The sequence below is a fragment of the Oryctolagus cuniculus genome, chromosome 9 (assembly GCF_964237555.1).
Source record: "Oryctolagus cuniculus chromosome 9, mOryCun1.1, whole genome shotgun sequence".
In the NCBI taxonomy this organism is placed as follows: domain Eukaryota; kingdom Metazoa; phylum Chordata; class Mammalia; order Lagomorpha; family Leporidae; genus Oryctolagus; species Oryctolagus cuniculus.
Genome location: NC_091440.1, coordinates 106,886,081 through 106,906,280, shown reverse-complemented (window position 1 = coordinate 106,906,280; position 20,200 = coordinate 106,886,081). Strand labels below are relative to the sequence as shown.

Genomic DNA, 20,200 nt, shown 5'->3' with positions numbered 1-20,200 from the left:
ATTTAGAGTGGTTTTCACAGAATGCAGAATAAAGTCCAAACTGCTAGAGCTGCATTTGATGACTTCCATAAAAAGATGCCAACTTTTATTTCCAGATTCATTCTTATCACTCTTGGACTGTTTGCCATTCTGCAGGAGTCACAGCCTCATGTAATTTCTTTGCTCATACAGAGATCATATCATTTCAGGTGTATTTGATGTTTACAATTTAGCCTTCCTTCAGGTTTCAACTCAGACAATACTAATGTCATGGCACCCTTTCCAAACTCTCGAAGTGATGAGAATTGCTGAGGTGGAAGATGGTACAATTCCGGGACAAAGTGGAGGAGCCGATGGAGGCCATCTGACCTACACTGCTCAGAGACAGCGGCCAACTGTTTCCCACAGTTCAACCCTCAATATATTTAGGACAATCCCTACCCCCACTGGCATTATTTCCCAGTTGGCTTGCGCAAGGGCACACTTAGAACCTGGCTTTGTTCCTTTCCAGCCAATCTGATCTACCCAAGGAAAAGGAAAAAAAGTTCACTGCCCCCAGACTTGGCAGTTTTAATCCCCTGCCCCTTAAAGTTGCAGAATAATTCCTGTTTTGCTTTACTGACACTTTCAAGTATAAGTAATCTCTGGTATTAACTAAACAGATCTTTTAGTAAGGATATTTCCTTTGTCACCAGCATAATGCTGCCCCGCCTCCTTTGCAGGAAGAGACCTCAACAGAGAGGGTGTCCTTTGTCTTTTCTGTGGCATCGAGCCAAAAATGAAACCCAAGCTGAGAATCAACAGCACAAGTTTGGGGCCAGTGTTGTGGTGCAGCAGGTTGTCATAGCCTCCAACCCTTGCATCTCCCATAAGTGCCAGAGTCCTGGTTCTTACACATCCAATCCAGCTCCCTGCTAATGTGCCTGGGAAAGCAATGGAAGATGACTCGAGTACTTAGGCCCCTGCCACTCACATGGGAGACCAGGATGGAGTTCCAGGTTCATGGCTTTAGCCCAGCACAGCCCCAACCATCATGGCCATTTGGGGAATGAACCAGCAGATGAAAAATCTCTCTCCTTCTCTCTCTGTAAATAAATCTTTAAAACAAACAAATTTCACAAGTTTATTCAGTGGCCAAAGAATGAGGAAGCAAGAGCCTAGTTCACAAATTGACCTCTCAACCTGTTGGGGGGTGAAGAGCCACAGACCCAGGGCAAACAGAAATGAGAAGGAATGCTCATGTCTTTCTTGAATGAGCAGAGATTTCTCAAAAACTCAGGTGCAACCACTTTTCACCCCTCTGTAGTCTGTTTCTTGTCATGCCAGTGGGTAGGTATGTCATTAGGTGAAAATGAAGTTTGAGGTCAGAAGGAGTTGGCTCAGGCAGCCATATTGGGTCCAGCTGGCCTGGCCTGTTAGCCTGAGGAGAAACTTCTGGCCTAGTCTCAGAGAGAAGCAATGTGAGGGCGGAGGTAGTAACTTAACTAGAGCAGGCAGGCACTGCCCTAGGTAACATTGTCACGAGTAAGACTAGCTCAATAAGCACTGAGGCTGCAATTCCTGACTTAGACCTGGACCAGAAGCTGACCACCAGAAGGAACGCTGTTCTGTTCTATTTGGCTGTAACCCCTGGCGGAGCAAGTCATCCGGACCCAGTCTTCTCTCAGACCCAGGTTCACCCAGAAGGAGAGTCCATGGCATCCTTGTGTAAATGAGTGTGGGCCCATCATTCAGGTCTCCCCTCCTGCTATAGAGATAGAGACCTCCCCTCAGGTGTCTTTATCATCACAGGAGACACAGCCCTGAAGCTTTGCAGGAGTTTCTGTTCAGACAAGGATATTCGTCAGCTTTTTATCACTAAAGCAAACACCTGAGAGGGGCTACTTCAGAAAGAAGGATAATTTTGCCTCGTGGTTTTAGAGTCCAAGATTGGGTGGCCCTGTTGGCCTGGCATCTGATGAGAGTAGTAGATGGTAGAAGGATGGCAGGGGGAAGGATCACATGGGGAGCCCGAAAGCAGAGAGACTGGGAACGCTACTTAATCCAATCTAAGCACTTTCCAAAAGTTGGGACACCTTCCAACAAGACAATTGAATTAAGCCTCCACCTTTAATCCATTATCCATGAACAGATTCATTAACCATTAACATCAGACTTGGGAACTGAGCCTATTGCAATGGCTGCCTTGGTACATCTGAGTTTTCCTTGCTGCTTAGTATAGTAGGCTTTGTTTTAACTTGTTATATTTCACTGTCAAGCACCTTTTCCTCTCTATTAGAAATCACTGCCTTGTTTCCACCCTAGATGTAGTCATCCCCCGATCTTCCCAGACCTAATAAAAAGTTACATGTTGTGTGGATCAGCTCAGGTAAATGATCTGGGAGTCATCTTTCAGTTCCTTTTCCTTAATACATTTCCCAATGCCATTGATCAGTTAGCCTTGGTGATCCCATCCCCAATAAATCTCTGCAACCTCTACATTTAGCTCCCTTTCTGCCTCTATCACCACCATACTCATCCTCTCCATAATCATCTCTTATCCTCTGTTCTTCAGTTGCCTCCTATCTGGTCTTCTCACTTCCATACTTGCTCCACACCAGTCCACTCTTCTGAAGCATAATGAGTCATGGGGTGTATGTGGGTCCCCAGCTGGATTTATTCCAGGTTATTGTCTCACTATGAGAGAAGAATTCACAGCAGAGACATAGAGTGCAAGAATGGGAGCAGGATTTATCTTACAAGATTAAAGAAAAAGTATTCACTCAGACAGAAGTGTGAGCAAACGCATGAGGGAGAATCACCCACATTCCCATTGATCACCCCTCTATTGGGTTGGGAGTGGTGCCCTAATTGAATATGCAAATAAGGTGGAGGTTGTATGGGGTTCAGGATTAGAGATGATCTCTGGGAAGGTTTCATGGTGTGTTCATATGGAGTTAAGCAAACACATGTTCATCATGGCATCTTCTGTATGATGGAGGAGGCTCAGGTGCACCCTGAGGAAGTGAGTGTACCAAATCAACATGGAAGGGTTTGGAGTTTTAGCAGTTCAGGGCTATGGTAAGGAAACAGCTGGAAACCTCTCAGCTCCTTTGTTCACTAACTAGCCTCCATACCAATCTTGCAATTCAAATAGAATCCAATGGCTTGTTTGTTCCATGGTTTCTCAATGAATGTTAAAATAGTCTAGATTCTAACTTTCCAGAGTCCCTTCTAAGTCTTGGATTCCATTTCATGTGGCCTTATCCCTATGCCAGTGTTTCTTCAATTTCTCAATTTTACCAAACATTTTCTCATCTTTGAATATGCTTTTCCCTCACTCTGCCTTTTCTCTTTTTAAATTTTGTTAAATTTATTTGTATGTCAGAGTTACAGAGAGAGAGGGAGAAGGAGAGGGAAGGTGAAAGAGAGAGAGAGAGAGAGAGGTCCTCCATCTGCTGGATCACTCCCCAGATGGCCACAATGATGGGAGCTGGACCAGGCCAAAGCCAGGAGTGGCAGGGGCCCAGGTCCCTGGGTGCTCTGCTGTTTTCCTGGTCCATTAGCAGGGAGCTGAAGCAAACATGGAGCAGCCAGGACTCAAACCAGTGCGCATATGGGATGCTGGCATTGCCACCAGTAGCTTTCTTTACCTGCTATGTCACATTGCCCTGCCCCTCTGCCTTTTCCAGGTGTTCTCTGTTTCCTCCTATCTGTTGTTCCCCATCTCCATCTTGGTTATATTCTATCCTTTTAAAGTCTGTTCTCATTTTATTTTGGCTTTTCTTAATATGATATTCCCTGCTTCAAAGTAAACTCTGTGAGGACGGAGACTCAGAGACTCGAGCTTGCACACTCTTTGCCCCCTGCTACCTCTGCACTTAGACGCTGATTTCCATGAGATTGAAAGGAAAGAGAAGAGAGGTGCAGATCTGTAGAGATTTGTAGCTTTGGGGTAGAAAGTTATCTGAAGGCTTTCCTTGCCTAGAATTAATCAGTTGATGGTGGAGTACAGGATATGAAGAGGGTCATTGAAATTTGAACACCTATGAAAACAAATAGGGAGATTTCCATAGGAACTCTAGGAGTGCTAAATGGCTCAGGTAGTATTGGAGTCCATGATCTTGTAACTCAGTAGAGTTGGGAGAATTTCTCCAGCAGCGCTCAGCAGGGTCGGCACTGGGGAGAAAACATTTGGCTTCACTGAACCAGTGTCTGAAGCCTAAAGAATGTGTGTGATGAAAGTTCAGAGAGTTTTAAACATCAAAAGCAATAACGAGAACAATTGAGATGATTAACAGGTGTCTTAGATTGGGTAGAGAAATAAATGAAGCCACAAAACTGCTAATTGCTTATGACGCCAAGGGACAGTTATGAGAGTGAAAGTCTCCTTGTGGCTAAGAAGTAGTAATGACTGTACACCTGATGCAGGTCAGGAAGAGACACCAGTAAGGAGAAATGTAGGCTAGAGTAGCAGAAAAGGGATGGAAGTAATTCTGTACTTCAAATAAGGTGGTAAGGGTTGGGGAGGGTGTAAGGCAGAAAGATTGCTCCAGAATAAGACCTCGTAGGCAGGATTTCTTCCAAGACCTTTTAATGCAGATCAACATTGTAACTTCTTCAAGTCTGTGATGTCTTAAAGGACAAAAGAGCCTGGAGTATTTGACAGAATGCGTGATGACTCAATGATTCAATGAGCAGTGTTAAAACAAGGTCCCCTCAAGTGCCATCAACAGTTCACCTCTTTCAGTAACTTCCAGAGGCAATTTGATAAATGGCTCAGTACGAATCCAGATCACCAGCAGGTTAAACTCACTGAGGGCACACTTCGCATGGGCCGAGTGCACGTTCCAAGAATTTATGCAATGAGGTGCTGTGTTAAGCAGCCAGTCCTTGGGTCCGAATGCCCCCCTGAGCACGAGAGCTCATTGCTTAACAAACCACAGTTGTCTCAAGTCTTCCCTGTCTCTCCATACAACAAATTGTAAGGAATCACTTATATCTCTAGTTACTTATCGACAAACAACTTACTGATAAAGCCACCTAAGGTATGACTTAGCAACAACATAACAGGCTGGCAAAGGACAAACAAGAGCTCTCCCGGGAATCGTAACAATCAGGTGAAGATGAGATGACAATGAGAAGAATAATAACAAGTCCAAGTGCATAATACTTTACAAGTCATATCACTTGTATTTAGCTTCCTTGATCTTCACAACAATCCTGTGATGAGAAACCTGTGTTTATCTAAGGAGAGTAGTTCTCCCCTAAATACATTCCTCAATTTTCCAATAGCAGTACTTTGGGGAAGTCGAGTGTCCCATAGACAAATGGATAGCTTTGCTGTACCTGACAGAATGGTGCTCTGGGAAGGATCTCATCAAGGTTTAGTGTAGCACTCAGTGCTCCAAGGAGGTTTTGCAGACGGTCCAGAGGAGAAAATGTATTTCCACCATACCTCCACCAGGTGGCAGTGAGAGCCTAGACTAGTGCGTATCACTATGGATGTGTGAGCGGTCCAAGCAAGGAACAAATAAGCAAAACCATGCATTTCTTTAAATTGGAAAAGGGGGACTGTCTCCATGCATGTGTGTATATGTGTGTGCACATATATGTGTTTTCAGGGTGGAGGAACTGACAAATTAACAGAAAAATTACTGCACTCTAGGTGGGCTTTTTATAGCTGGTGGGAAGGACCATGAAATAAAGCTGGTACTTGGCCCTTCACTACCACACTGTGTTCTCTTTGTCCACATCAGCCACCCTGCATTGTTCTCTCAGGCAGAAAAGATGGGCGAGTTCACTGCCTTAATATAGGTGGCCAATCCTACACCCTCATCCTTTTCCTCGAGTTTATCACAATCTAGCAACTGGCAGAGAGAAAAACAAATTGCAATATCTTTTGGGTCAAGGAATTTTATACACACTCATTGAAGGAATTCAGATCCCTTGGTGCTTTCCTGTTTTCATCGTAGTTGACACGGTTTTGCAGTGAATTGCAAATTCTGCACCACGTTGGATATAGACTGAGAGTTCCCTGGTGGAGCTGTCCATGTCAGGAAATATTCTCACGTGGCTGAGAGTGAAGAATTAGAATCCATCTTTTTCACAGACTAATACTTAGATGCCACCCTAGACCTTCTGACAGTAGGAAAAGGAAGTATCCCATTTTTCTGTAGATTCCTACAGATTCTGGGGATACCTCTACCCCATTTATGAAGTCTGAGTTCCCATCAGTTTGGAGCATGCTCCATCTGGGGACTCTCCTTCTGCACGACAGGCAGCTGCTCTTCCTCTGGCGTGGGGGGTAGGTCGGGTGCTTTCTGCCCACACCTTGCCACGGTGAAGCGACTCATGTGCAGAGCTTCTTCATACCCTGGGAGCATGTCCGGTGAGGAGGGCTGCTGGCCCAGGGGGCTGTGGGAGTGAGCCACCGCCAGGATTCTCCGAGCTGCAGGGCCGAACACTGACTGCAGGGCTGTGAGGAGAGAAGGAACAGAGCGGACGTCCACGTGACATCCTCAGACATCAGAGACTTACGTCACACTTCATGCTCCCTCATTTTAAAAAATGTATTTATTTATTTGTGAGGCCGAGAGAGAGAGAGCACCAATTCACTGGTTCACTCCCCAAAGGCCCACACAACTGGGGCTGGGTCCCTTCAAAGCTAGGAGCCAAGAACTCGAACAAGATCTCCCATGTGGGTGGCAGGGACCCAGTCACCTGAGCCATCACCTCTGCTGCAAGTTAGAATGGGGAGCAGAGCCAGGTCCCAGACCCAGTCTGAAGTCTGATAGGAATGCAGGTGTCCCAGCCAGCAGCTCAGCCACCAGGCCAAATGTCTGCTCTAGCATCCTCTCATTTTTAACAAACATTCCAATGCATTATCACTCCTACAGCATTTGCTTAGAAACCTCATGCTCTGCCAGAAGAACCTCATCTCCTCTTTTCCTTTTTGATCCCTTCGTTTTTCCTTTTTCTTTTTCATTTTTAAGATTTATTTATTTGGGGGCTGCCGCTGTGGTATAGTAGGCTAAGCCCTCAGCCTGTGCTGGCTTCTCATATGGGCACCAGTTTGTGTCCTGGCTGCTCCACTTCCAATCCAGCTCCAGGGCCAGTGCTGTGGTGTTGTGGCCATCTGGGGAGTGAACCAGTGGATGGGAGACCTCTCTCTCTCTCTTTCTCTCTCTCTGCCTCTCCTTCTCTCTGTGTGTAACTCTGACTTTCAAGTCAAATAAATAAATATTTTAAAAAATCCAGCTCCCTGCTAATGTGCCTAGGAAAGCAGCAAAGGATGGCCCAAGTGCTTGGGCCCCTGCACCCACATGGGAGACCCAGAAGCTCCTGGCTCCTAGCTTCAGATTGGCCCAGCTCTGGCCATTGCAGCCATTTGGGGGATGAACCAGTGGAGGGAAGATCTTTATCTTTGTCTGTAACTCTGCTTCTCAAATAAATTTAAAAAAAAACTAAAATAAAAAGATTTATTTATTTGAAAGTCAGTGTTATATAGAAAGAGATAGATCTAGCTGCTGATTCACTCCCCAGGTGGCTGCAATGGAACAGGGCTGGGCCAGGCAGAAGCCAGGAGCTCGGAAGCTTCCTGTGCATCTCCCACAGGGGTGGCAGGGGTCTAAGCACATGGGCCATCATCCTCTACTTTTTCCAGGGCATTATCAGGGAGCTGGATTGGAAGTAGAGCAGCCAGGACCCAAACCGGCATGCATATGGGATGCCAGCTTTGCAGATGGCAGCTTTACCCACTGAACCACAGCAGCAGCCAGAAAAGTGATATTTTAAAACAGTCTTTTTGTGCCATCCTCTGATTTGCATCTATTACTTGAGCCCTCTCCAGCTGCTTTCCCAGGCACATTAGCAGGGAGCTGGATCAGAAGTGGAGCAGCTGGAACTCAAACTGGCTCCTAAATGGGATGCCAGCATCACAGGCAGTAGCTTTCCCCCACTAAGCCACCACACCAGACCCCAGAAGGGTTGTCTTTTCTGATATCTAAATTGTGCTCCCCTATCTCACACCCTGCCTTTCCCTTCCGCTTCCAGACTTAGATTCCTTTACCCCACCCGCCAATCCTGCAGACTCCCTGGGAGTATCTCTGTCTGCCTTATGTGTCATTTCTTCAGGATAATGGTGACGAAGCAGGGGGAGAGGCGAGCCACACACGTCTCACTGTTCTCTTTTCCACAGAAACACCACAGCGTTTTGCCACCTGGTGTTCTGCCTGGCATTGCCTCCCCAATTTTCAGAAAGACTAGAACAGAAGGGGCTAAAAGGAGATGTATGATCATCAGAGGGATGGTGGGGCTAAACATTAGTGTATCAAGAGTTGGAGAACTGAAAGTGTATGCGACTGCACGGATGACAGAAAATGTAGATTTTCCCCAAATCCACGACATTTTGAAAGAGCAAATCTCAGTTTTAGCAAAATAACTATTTATAATCTGGGTAATTCCTGCTTATAAAACATTTCCAATATTATCTCCAATATTTCACTTCTGCTTTCACTCTATCATCAGCCCAACAGTGGGAATGCAGCATGAGTGAGAAAGTGGGTCACCACCCCAGCAGGCCTCCAGAAGTTTAAGCCGCCCTGAGTTCTAAACCTATTCCATCAGCAGTTCTGCACCTGTGTACCCTCCGGCTCATTCGTTTAAATCGGGTTCGGTCCCACGTCACCAGGTGGAAGTACTCACAAGTGATAGTGCTCTGGAGAGTGCTGTCATGGTCAAAAGCGATGACAGTCACTTCGTAGGGGGGCGGGCTCCTGTCGTCCCCACTTTGCTGGCGACTGGGGCAGCAGCAGCGGAAGCACACAGTAGTCAGGCCACACAGGAGGAGCAGCGCGCCGATCACCACCAGCAACCTGCAAGAGCCCACGAAGCACACGGGAGCTCTGTGCTCTGGCTTCCTCCTAACTAACGGCGATCAGCCGTTCCTATCTGTGTTTTGACTCTCCCACTCCCCACCCCTCCCCCCTTTTGTTTTCTCAATTTATTTGAGAGGCAGAGAGACAGAAAGTGGCAGAGCACTCTGATTGGCTTCTTCACTTCCCAAATGCCGGCAATGACCAAGGCCAGGAGCCCCGAATTCAATCCAAGTCTCCCAGCTGGGTGGCAGGAGCCGATCAGTGGAGCCACCCCGGCTGCCTCCCAGGATCTGCGGTAGCAGGAAGCTGGAGTCAGACAGAGCCCGAGCCAGGTATCCAACCCATGCCCTGTGATATGAGATCTCGGCAACTTAACCAGTGCCTCTAACCACTAGGCTAAATGCCTGCTCCTGCATTTTGATTCTTGTTTGAATATTTTATAGAAAAATTACAAGCTTTTAATTCTGATGCTTTCCTTTTATATACCTTTTGATTTTATATCTTTTGACATATATCTTTTTTTTATTTTGTCAACAAGACAAACTCGGTTCATTAGAACAAATAAGACATTTGAGGAGTTGCCTTTTCACTGAAATAATCTCAGCAGATTTACTAGGGAACTTCAAAAAATTCATGGGAAAATATAGTTAAAATATATGGTTATTTGGGTGCGAAAAATTGAAATCCATGCATAACTTCTGCACAATGTGTCTTTTCCATGAACTTTTTGAAGACCCCTTGCATGCATTTCAACATTTTTTGCACTAAATTAAACTTATCATACAGGTTAGTGATGAAGTAAAGAAATTTTACTAAGTAGGAAGCTATCTCATATATTTTCTTCCTGTTGACAATGTATTTAAATGCTTAAAAATAATTAATACCCCTGAGAAATAAAATATCTTTCTGGGCATTACAAATGAAGCTTACCATATATACCAGAGATGGACCCAGTCTGTGGTCAGGCAGCTATGGAGAAAACATAATTGTTTTAGATTAAAAATATAGTAAATTTCTGTTGGAGCTCAGAATCAGGGAAATAGATACAATATAACAATGATATCTTATTATAATAAAAGCATCACGAGTCATATTGTCCAAACCTCAGTGTGACTAGCTGAATCTTCTGTGAAACATCTGCCTCAAGTTGTGTTTTATTCTATAGATGGCATCGTGCAAATCATTTTCAAAATCATCATGAAACAGACAAAAGTGGTGATCTTGATGAATGTTAATAGAAAATGGATTCATGACCATTTTACACAGTTAGCATGAAAATTAACAAGAAAGAATTTAGAATGCAAGTTCACAAAGGCTGAGTTTGAAGACAGAGGTTAACATTAACGTCTGTATGTATTTGAGGTCATATGTAAACATAAGTAGAGTGTCAGTGAAGAGTGTGAAAGCAGTAAGAGCAAGTTTGTAATTTCTGTTTCACAAGTTGTTGCAACACATCCCCCATTTAAAAATCTTAAATTCTCACATCTGCGATCAGAAGTGGCATGAAACCAAACAGGAAGGAGGAAAAAGTAGAAACCAACTAACTTCACCATGAAAAAATTTAAATAATTGGAATTAACCATAGAAATTGTAAGTTTTCTCTGAAGAGATGAAAAAAATAAGAATTTCCTGGGAGAAGATGTGCAAGATAAGATCAGGAGTAGGAGGGAAAGCAAAGAAGTGTTTCTTTGTAAATGATTACATTTTTTCATTTAATAATACTTCTGATACGTCAATCACCTGAAATCTGTTTTTCTTATCTTCTCTTTGGTCACATGTTCGTGGAAAACTGAGCTTGCTTTTCCACTAAACAATGACTCCTCTCGATTTTTTCACATTCCTCGACTGTTCGAAGCCCCTCTAGTGCTACAGCAGATCCTGATTCTCCAGGAAAAGACACTTCCATGGTGGCAGATGTCCAAAACACCAGGGCACGAACGTAAGGCAGGAAGGCCTGACGTGCACAAGCTGAAGTGTTAAGGCCACCGCCATCTCCCCCGGATTCAACAGACGTGACTGGGAAACTGTTCCCGCAGTAAATATGTGTTTTCCTTCAGCAGGAACAAGTCTTTAATTCAAACTATCTCCACTTCCTTTTGGTTGTTGTCTTCAATAATTCCTCAAAGCAGAATGAAGCACTCGCAGCTCAGCCTTTATGTCTTCTGTCTGCCTAAGACCCACTTGTGACAGGTTTCGATTCAATAACTCCATCCAAGTCATAGCTAAGTGAAGCCTACGATAAATATTAACAGGACTCCAAAACGTGGAAGTGTTTTGGAGATGTGAAGTAGTGATGCTACACTGGGAATCAGCACATAGAAATGCTAGTGACTAAATACGGTCGTGGTGAGTCACTGAGAAGCATGGCTGAGAAAGTCTGTAATCCACTCTGACCATATAGCTTGAGATTATTACTTGTGCTTGCTTGGATGAGATCAGCTTTGGAAAAAAAATACTCTCAGCAGCGTTATTTTTGAGCACTCAAGATGACACACACGTCCATGAGATTGGTAGGTGGATGCCCATTTATGAAGACAGAAGGGGAAGTCCTAGCAATCGAATGACATCCTGACCTTTGTCGGAATGTCCGTGTTTTCGTCTGCCCCTCCTTCCTCCCTGCTTGCGCGCTCAGATACTTACGGGTCTGCAGTGGCACAGTTCTCCTCACATCTCGCCCCGGGCAGCTAGAATAAGAAAAGAGTCTCAGACAGGGAAATTGTCTCATCTGCTGTGCTCAGCAGCTTGCCTCCCACCTCTCAGGGCTGTGCTCTCTTGGACCAAGGCGTAAAGATGAGGCTCAGTCCACATCTATGTCCCTTGTAGTCATCCCTCCTGAGCCTGTGAACTTCTGCAGTTGAGCTGGGAGTCCCCAGAAGAGCAATACCTAATCTGTGGAGGTTTTCTTATTTATTTATTTATTTATTTATTGACAGGCAGAGTGGACAGTGAGAGAGAGAGACAGAGAAAAGGTCTTCCTTTGCCATTGGTTCACTCCTCAGTGGCCGCCGTGACCAGTGCACTGCAGCCTGCGCACTGTGCTGATCCGAAGCCAGTGCTTCTCCTGGTCTCCCATGTGGGTGCAGGGCCCAGGGACTTGGGTCATCCTCCACTGCACTCCTGGGCCACAGCAGACAGCTGGACAGGAAGAGGAGCGACTGGGACAGAACCCGGCGCCCTGACCGGGACTAGAACCCAGGTGCCGGTGCCGCAGGTGGAGGATTAGCTTATAGAGCCACGGCACCGGCCACAGGTTTTCTTTTTATTTCATTTAATTTTGAAAGAAAGACAGAGCCAGGCAGACAGAGATCTGTCATTTACTGGTTCACCCCCCAAATGCCCACAACACCTGGGGTGGGCCACACTCAAGCCAGGAGCCAAGATGTCCATCTAGGTTTCCCACATAGGTGGCCGGAACCCCACTAGTTGAGCCATCACCTGCTACCTCCCAGGGTGTGCAATAGCAAGAAGCTGGAATTGAGAGTATAACCAGGACTCAGACCCACACACTCCAATGTGGGATGCAGGCACCCAAAATGATGTCTTAACTGCTGTGCCAACCACAGCTCCCTGGCATCTGTTATGTTGATGGAGGGTGAGTATCACGCATTTGTAAATGAGAGGCAAACATTTATATCAATTTGTCCTAGAAATTTTCTGATCTTCCCTTTAGGATGTTGTTTTCATCCTCCTAGTTCCTGCCCAGTTGCAAATTGAATTCTATGACACTGATCTTTTTTCATCCCCCTCACTATGCTAATAACTCACCGTATAGCAAACAGCTGGGTGGGGGGGAGGTGTGACTACCATATGGCAATAAAACTGCTAAGAACTTTCACTATTTCACAACATCCCATCACAATAATGCTGTAAATGGGTATAGTTAACCTTATTTTGGAAAGTTGAGGACTAAGGCATATGATTTTAAGAAAGAGGTAGTTGGAATTCAAATCAAATTCCATCATAATTGTGTTGAATGACTTAATAGAATGAGGCGAGTTCGCTGTGACAATCCCTTGACATTGTTGTCTCGTCCCTCCACTCCTTCCACCTTGCATTTCAGTTGACTTCCTTCAAAGACCTCTCTAGGCATAGAAGTCCTTTCTGTCTTCCAGTAACACAAATGGCCTGGAGTTTCAGGAAAGCAATGACACATGTCCTTAAAAGGGGATAGGGATTTGGACCAACTGGAAATTTGTGGTTGGGAGGAGACAGGGTGGGGGACACACACTATTAGCACATACCAGGTGAAAGGATTTAGGGCAGAAAACATTTCAGAAACCCCTCGCTATCAGCTGTTGTTTCTTCAACCCAACCCTGGGACTGTTTCACTTTCTTCACCAAAGGTGAGAGAAACCTAAAGAACCCGGAAGGCAAATGTCACTTTTCACACTTGTTGCAAAAAGCCCAAAGAAGGAGAAATGGAGATTCAAAAAGGAAAGAGAAGAGAAGAAGAAACAAAATAAAATACAGGAAAAATAAAGAAAAAGTGGATTTTCAGATGCTGGTTCAAGAGTATATCAGAGTAAAACAGACAAAACCCTCTAGGCCAAGAGCTGAACAGGAATAGGATACCATTGAGTTCCTTCATTTGCTCTCCTTGCTAGAGTTCACGGCTACAGAAACTCCTCCTTGACCACCATTCTGAACCCCTCTTCTCTGATGAATTACTGAGGGGCTGCTATTAATAGTCAGGAGAAATAGAGGGTTCAGAGAGCTTTTAAAGAGTCCTTCCTTTCTTAACATTCCTGGACTGGAGGCATCTCAGCTGCGCAGGATGTGTTAGGCTGACATAGGAAATTCTATTTAGGGGAGTTGCAGAGTTTTCATCACTTACTTGGGGTTCTGTGAGATGGATAAGACGCTCAGAGAAGTATACACACAGGTTGTGTTCTAAAGCGGCATAGCCTGTCGAGATGGCCACTGTATTTGTCCCCCTTTCCACTGGCATTGCCACTAGTCACCCATTCACCTACACGACTCTGTGACTGTAAGGAAACTTTGTTATCCTTTTTCCCATGGCCTCTCAGGTTCTATGTACATCTTCCCCTCTGCCCCCATCCATTTTCTCGCAGGTTCTTTGGGAGTTGATGCATCTGAGGGGGGAGAAAATGCCTTCTTCCTGCCTGTTCACAGCTGAACTCACCTGGATGAAAGATGCCAGGGCAGAGGCCACCAGGGCCTGGGCTCTGACTCCCATGGGTCTGGACTCCTGCTTCTCCAGGATCACATGCTGCATGTCCATTGCCTCCTTTTCATGCTGTGAGCCATGTGTGACTTCTTCACCTAGAATTCTTAAGAAGAGAAACTTTCTCAGCAGTAAGTCAGTTTTTCCTCCTCCTCCTCTTCCTTCTCCTTCTTCTCCTCCTTCTCTCTCTCTCTCTCGCTCTCTCTCTGTCTCTCCCTGCTCTCTCTCTCTCTCTCTCCTCTAACTTTCTCTAGCTCTTAATTTCTGTTGTCTTTCTCTCCCCTCTCCTTTGTTTCTATGATCAGCGCATTTGCTTCTTTTTGCCTTCTTTCTTTCCTTCCAGTTGTAAATCCTTTCTATTTAACTTTCTTTCTCCCACTATCCCCAAAAGGAAACCAGTCAAAAAGGACACATTTGTCCTCTGAATCAAGTATTTTTTCTAGTCAGTGATGAGAAAGTGAGCTTTGAGGAAGATCAAAAGCTGATGGATGATGACAAAATATATGTTCTCATTGTCATCAGAAAATTAGTAACGTCCTGTCTCTCACTGCCACTCTCCAGGATAACTGGAGGAGGTTGAAGGCTGCCCTGCCAGTCTCCGCTCGCCCCCTCTCTATGTGATTAACACGGCCCGGTCTTGCTCTTTGAAACCTTCTCCTTCACTATGTTGATAATCAACTCTGCTGGTTCTGGATCATTTATTCCTAACCACTGGGGTAGGAGTAATCAGGTTGGAAAATTAGAATTTCCAGGTGCTGTCAATGACGTCCTCCTCCACCCTGACTTGATTGCCATCAACACCTGCAAGTGAGGCAGATAGGCACATTTTTTTTTTTTAAAAACTGGCTTCCAAAAATGTATAAGGTTTTCTTAAATTACTTATTCCTTTGTTCATTTCTCTCATTCTCTTTTCTGGCAAAGTGGTGTTGTGATTGAAAAAGGAATTTTGCACTCAAGAAAATAAACCTAAGGTCATAGTGAAAACAAGCACCCATGGAAAGACAGAAAATACACAAACATATCTATTGGAACAAATAGAGACTGCAAAAATTTATACTTAAGTAAGGAATCTTTGGCTTAATACAATGCAATTCATAAGATCATTAAATGTTAATTTTCACTGTTCATTGAGTATCTATCTTATAAGAGTGGAATAAAAGCACCTTTCAGATCCTAACTATGAAAAGTCTAATGATACTGAGTGGTTTGTTGAGACCACTGGGTGAGACCGGTTGTAGTCCAAGGGCACACAGAGCATGACAAAGTGATATGAGAATGGCGAATATAAACATTTTTTTCTCAGCTGAGGAAAACAAATAGTGAAAGAATACCCTGGCATGATACTGGTTATTTAAAACCTGTTTCAGAAGTAAGGAGCATTAACATTCCTTTTCTAAAAAAGTAAGACAGTTGGGGTTAGGTTGAAGCATGTTTTCCAAATTTCCATAAAAATTTTGACAGAGTGGGAGGTGTTTTTCACGTCAGGGAAAGCGAGACCCTTGTGCTGGCTCCCCAGTACTTAATGTGTCCTTTACAAGGCAGGAATGGATGTCTGCCTGACTCGAGTTAGATGGTATTTCTTAGAGAAAATGGAACCAAAGGCCAGAAGATGCCTGGAATGGAATGTTTCTATTCAGTCAAGCGTAAAAGCACCATAAACCTTTTCTTTTGTGTGGCTTATCAGGGAGACAATAAAGCATCCTGACTCAGCTCCCAGAAGGGATGCTTGGGATTCAGTACTTGCTCTGTCACTTATTGGCAAGTTATTCAGCAAGTTATTTTTTCTCTCTGTTGGTTCAATTTCAGTTCATATCATATGGGGGTAATAATGATAACATTGTCAGAGTAATCGGCTTATAAAGATTAAATAAGCCAGTATGTATTAGATGCACATAATAGTCTTGATAACAACTATTTCATGTGTTAGCTAACACTATTTTGATTTTCATTCAATTTTACCTAAGATCTTCCCTTACAATATGCTGCATGGTTAACATCCTTTATGCATCTCCTGTGTATTTTTATACTAATTCCTTTCCAATCTACGTTTTAGCTCTCCTAATATTCCAGTTCTTGAATATTTGCCCTTGCTAACCTGGCCATCTCCTCTCGCAGCTCTGCCAGCCTTGACCTGCACAAACAGGTTTGCCAATTAACATGATTTCTACCCTCTCTCCCATTGCACTTTTCCACCACATGATTGCCATCATCATTCTGCCCTCCAGCTTCCTAACAAAATAGGATTCTGTTAATGGCCTTGTTATTTTTCTTTCCTAGATTTCCTATTTTCCCACCAGATTATTTGCTAGGGAAATAAAACTTTTTTTAAAAATCCTAATGAAAATGATTGTGCCTTGTGGCAATTTTAACTCTGTTAAAATTTCTATCAAAGGCTCCATATGGGGAATGATCGAGAGAAAAGACAAGTCAGGCAAGAAGGCTTAGGAAGGTATATACTGGGCAGACACAGGAGGCCAGGGAGCTGGGGTGGATGGGTTGATGTCAGGACAGTCCTATACAATCTTGTGTGGTTCCATTAAGCTTGTGAATCATTAACTCATATCCAGGTTGTTAAGGACTTGGAGTGGAACCAATGGAGGGCTTTTTTTTTTTTTTTTTTTTTTGGCCCATGCTTCCAGGAATTGTTATACAACTACTACAACAAGCATAGTCAAATAATTGCTTGTTTGATTTTTCTCCTTTTGACCTTGCCCAAGTTAGTGAGCCACATTGTCCTTTCTTCTCTTTGCCCCACTGAAACAGAGGCCAAGACTGTTATTACTCTGAGGCATCAACATCAAGCTATAAAGAGTTGTGCAGTGGATTGGATCACAACCATGCCTTCAAAAGTAAAGATGGCAAACAAAGTTAGTTCCTTTTTAAACCTCTGGGGGCTCCACTGGGAACTGTCTCATGAACCAAGATCACAGCATAGGTATTAAGGGACAACCTCAGAGGCATTGAGAGCCAGAGGATTAGATATAGGAGAGTTAAATGCAACAGAAGGATTCAGTTTGTCACAAGATGTATTCAGTTTAATGCCATATAACACATGACCATGTTACTTTCGAAGCAATGTGAAACAACACACATTTACTGAGTCAAAGTATCCGAGAGCCAGAGGTGTGGGCATGGAGGTGTTGGGTCCTCTGCTTATGGTCTCACAAGGCTACTTTCTCATTTGAAGACTCAGTGGGGGAAGGATCTGTTTGCAAGCTCCTTCAAGTAGTGTTCATGTCTTTGTAGCTATAGGATCTATTAAGCTTTCTTCTTTATAACTAGACAGAGAGAGAGATGCAGAAATAATAAAGATAGGAAAAGCAAAGAGAATGGCTTTAGCGTAACAATCACTATACCTCATGTAATCACATTTATATGATTACATATAATCCATCACTTTTTTTAAAGATTTATTTTATTTATTTGAAAGACTGAGTTACAGAGAGAGGTAGAGACACAGAGAGAGGTCTTCCATCCACTGGTTCGCTCCCCAGATGGCCGCAATGTCCAGAGCTGTGCCAATCCGAAGCCAGGAGCCAGGAGCTTCTTCCAGGTCTCCTACATGGGTGCAGGGGCCCAAGAACTTGGGCCATCTTTCACTGCTATCCAGCCCATAGCAGAGAGCTGGATTGGAAGAGGAGCAGCCGGGACTAGAACCAGCACCCATATGGGATGCTGGCACTTCAGCCCAGGGCTTTAACCCACTGCACCACAACACTGGCCCCAATCCATCACTTTTGTAATCCCCAACCACACCCCCAGGGGAAGAAATTACACCTGAACATGAGCTCCTACCAGGAGTCAAGAATAATGGGACCCTGCTAAAGTCTTTCAAGTCTGTCCAGCTATCTCCTACACAGGGAGAAACTGCTTAGAAACTATCCCTTTAAAAACAGAAGAAACCCAAAATGTGGTACATAAAGACAAGGTAATATTATGCAGCTTTTAAAAGGAAAGAAGTTTTGGGGCCGTCGCTGTGGCACAGTGGGTTAAAGCCCCAGCCTGCAATGCTGGCATCCTACATAGGCACTGGTTCAAGTCCCAGCCGCTCCACTTCTGATCCAGCTCCCTGCTAATGTGCCTGAGAAGGTAGTAGATATGGTCTAAGTGCTTGGGCCCATGCACCCACATGGGAGACTAGGAAGAAGCTCCTGGCTCCTGGCTTTAGATGGGCTCAGCTCCAGCCATTGCAGCTGTTTAGGGAGTGATTAGAACTCTCTCTCTCTCTCTCTCTCTCTCTCTCTCTCTCTCTCTCTGTAACTCTCTTTCAAATAAATAAAATAAATCTTTTTATAAAAAGTGCATACAAAAAGGAAGGAAATCCCAATACACAACACATGTGAATGGACCTTGAAGACATTATGCGGAGTAAAATAACTCAGATGCAAAAAGATAAATAGTGCATGGTTCCACATCCATGAGTTACCTAGGATATGGGCAGAAAGTAGAATGGGATCTTCCAGGGAGGAGGAAGGAGTGGGGAGTGCTATCAGTAAGGAGACCCGGGAGAGCTAATGGTGTAGAGGTCTTCTTTTACCTGGGAGAAAGCTAACCCCTTTGTTCTGCAAGTCTTCAATGTTTGGATGAGGCCCATTCACATTATGGAGAGAAATTTGCTTTATTTTAGTGGTTAATATTGGTTAATAAGTGACTCTGTCCCCAGAATACCCTATCTGGGAGTCCCTGGCCTGGTTAAGGGGACACATGGAGTTTACCTCACAGGAGTTATTGTTTAATGGGAGCAGAGTTTCAGTCAGAGGAAATGAAAACGTTCTGGAGATAAGGTAGTGGTGATGCTACACAGCAGTGCAGATACATTAATGTCACTGGACGGGACATTAAAAATGGTTAAAATGGTAAACATTTGATGTTATATAATTTCAGTGGCATTGGGAACAGCAGTCACTGTGAGAATGATGAAGCATCCTTTTCATTGTGATATTTTCAGTATTTATTAATTTACTATTAACTTCCTGCGATCTGATACGTGTGAAAGGCAGCCTGGTGAGCACAGAAATGTATCGAGTCAGGCTCTTCCCTTCCCAGAATTCACTGTCCAGGGATGTGGGATGGGCTTGGGAGATGAAGGGATTTGTTACAAGCTGCGTTAACGCCCATGTATTTGGTGCATGCTGAATTTTTTATGCGTGCGAACTGCGTGATAGAGTAAAACTTAAAATGACAAGTTAACTATTTTCTTTTTTTTTCTTTTTTTTTTTTTTGACAGGCAGACTTAGACAGTGAAAGAGAGACAGAGAAAAAGGTCTTCCTTCCGTTGGTTCACCCCCCAGATGGCTGCTATGGCCGGCGCGCTGCGCAGATCCGAAGCCAAGAGCCAGGTGCTTCCTCCTGGTCTCCCATGCGGGAGCAAGGCCCAAGCACTTGGGCCATCCTCCACTGCACTCCCGGGCCATAGCAGAGAGCTGGCCTGGAAGAGGAGCAACCGGGACAGAATCCGGCGCCCCAACCAGGACTAGAACCCGGTGTGCCGGCACTGCAGGCAGAGGATTAGCCAAGTGAGCTGCAGCGCCGGCTGAGTTAACTATTTTCAAGTTGATCTCAGATACCCTGCTCAGAACAAAGTAATACAGGCAGCTTCTCAGGGGTAGGAGGGAAATGCACTTCTAAGTAGCCTGTCAATATTGGTGATTTTTCCTAATAGTTCCCTCAAAACTGTATTTACTTGTCCATTCTTCTTTTACCCACTTTTTCTTCCAGTTTTTTTTTTTCCTTAGCTTAAAGCAGATCCTAAACATCATATCATTTTGGACATAACACTTCAGAAGACATCTCTAATGGATAAGAATTCTTTAAAATAAAAAAAACCACACACATATAATGTCAGTGAGGTTTTTTTGGGTTAGGAGATTGGGAAGGGAAAGCAGATTTGGATTCAATCAGAGAACACAGACACATTTACAGGGAGGGCACCATGACCAAATATTTGGGTTGCAAGTCATCCACATGCACTTCTGCTGACTAATTCAGCTGGACTGAATAGCACTACTCACAATGGTAATAACTATATTAATTGGGTTCCTATTATGTTCCAAGTACAGAGCTTGTTCTTTTCACCCAATTTCTCGTTTAAATACCTATAGCAACATTAGCAAGTAGACATTATTTCTAACTTATAGACAAAGAGATTTACAGTGTTAGGCAATTCCGTAAGGTTGCA

General features: G+C 44.2%; 1 protein-coding gene across 1 annotated transcript; it reads right to left on the bottom strand.

Moving 5' to 3' along the window:
• Positions 1-4,535: 4,535 nt before the first annotated feature.
• On the bottom strand, positions 4,536-14,678 carry TMEM52B (transmembrane protein 52B). Its single transcript, XM_008259646.4, has 5 exons — positions 13,981-14,678; positions 11,478-11,521; positions 9,768-9,806; positions 8,665-8,834; positions 4,536-6,436 (listed from the first exon to the last, which is right to left on the bottom strand). The coding sequence occupies exons 1-5, from the start codon at positions 14,077-14,079 to the stop codon at positions 6,192-6,194; spliced, it is 597 nt and encodes a 198-aa protein (XP_008257868.2). The 5' UTR covers positions 14,080-14,678; the 3' UTR covers positions 4,536-6,191.
• Between the last annotated feature and the right edge of the window lie 5,522 nt (positions 14,679-20,200).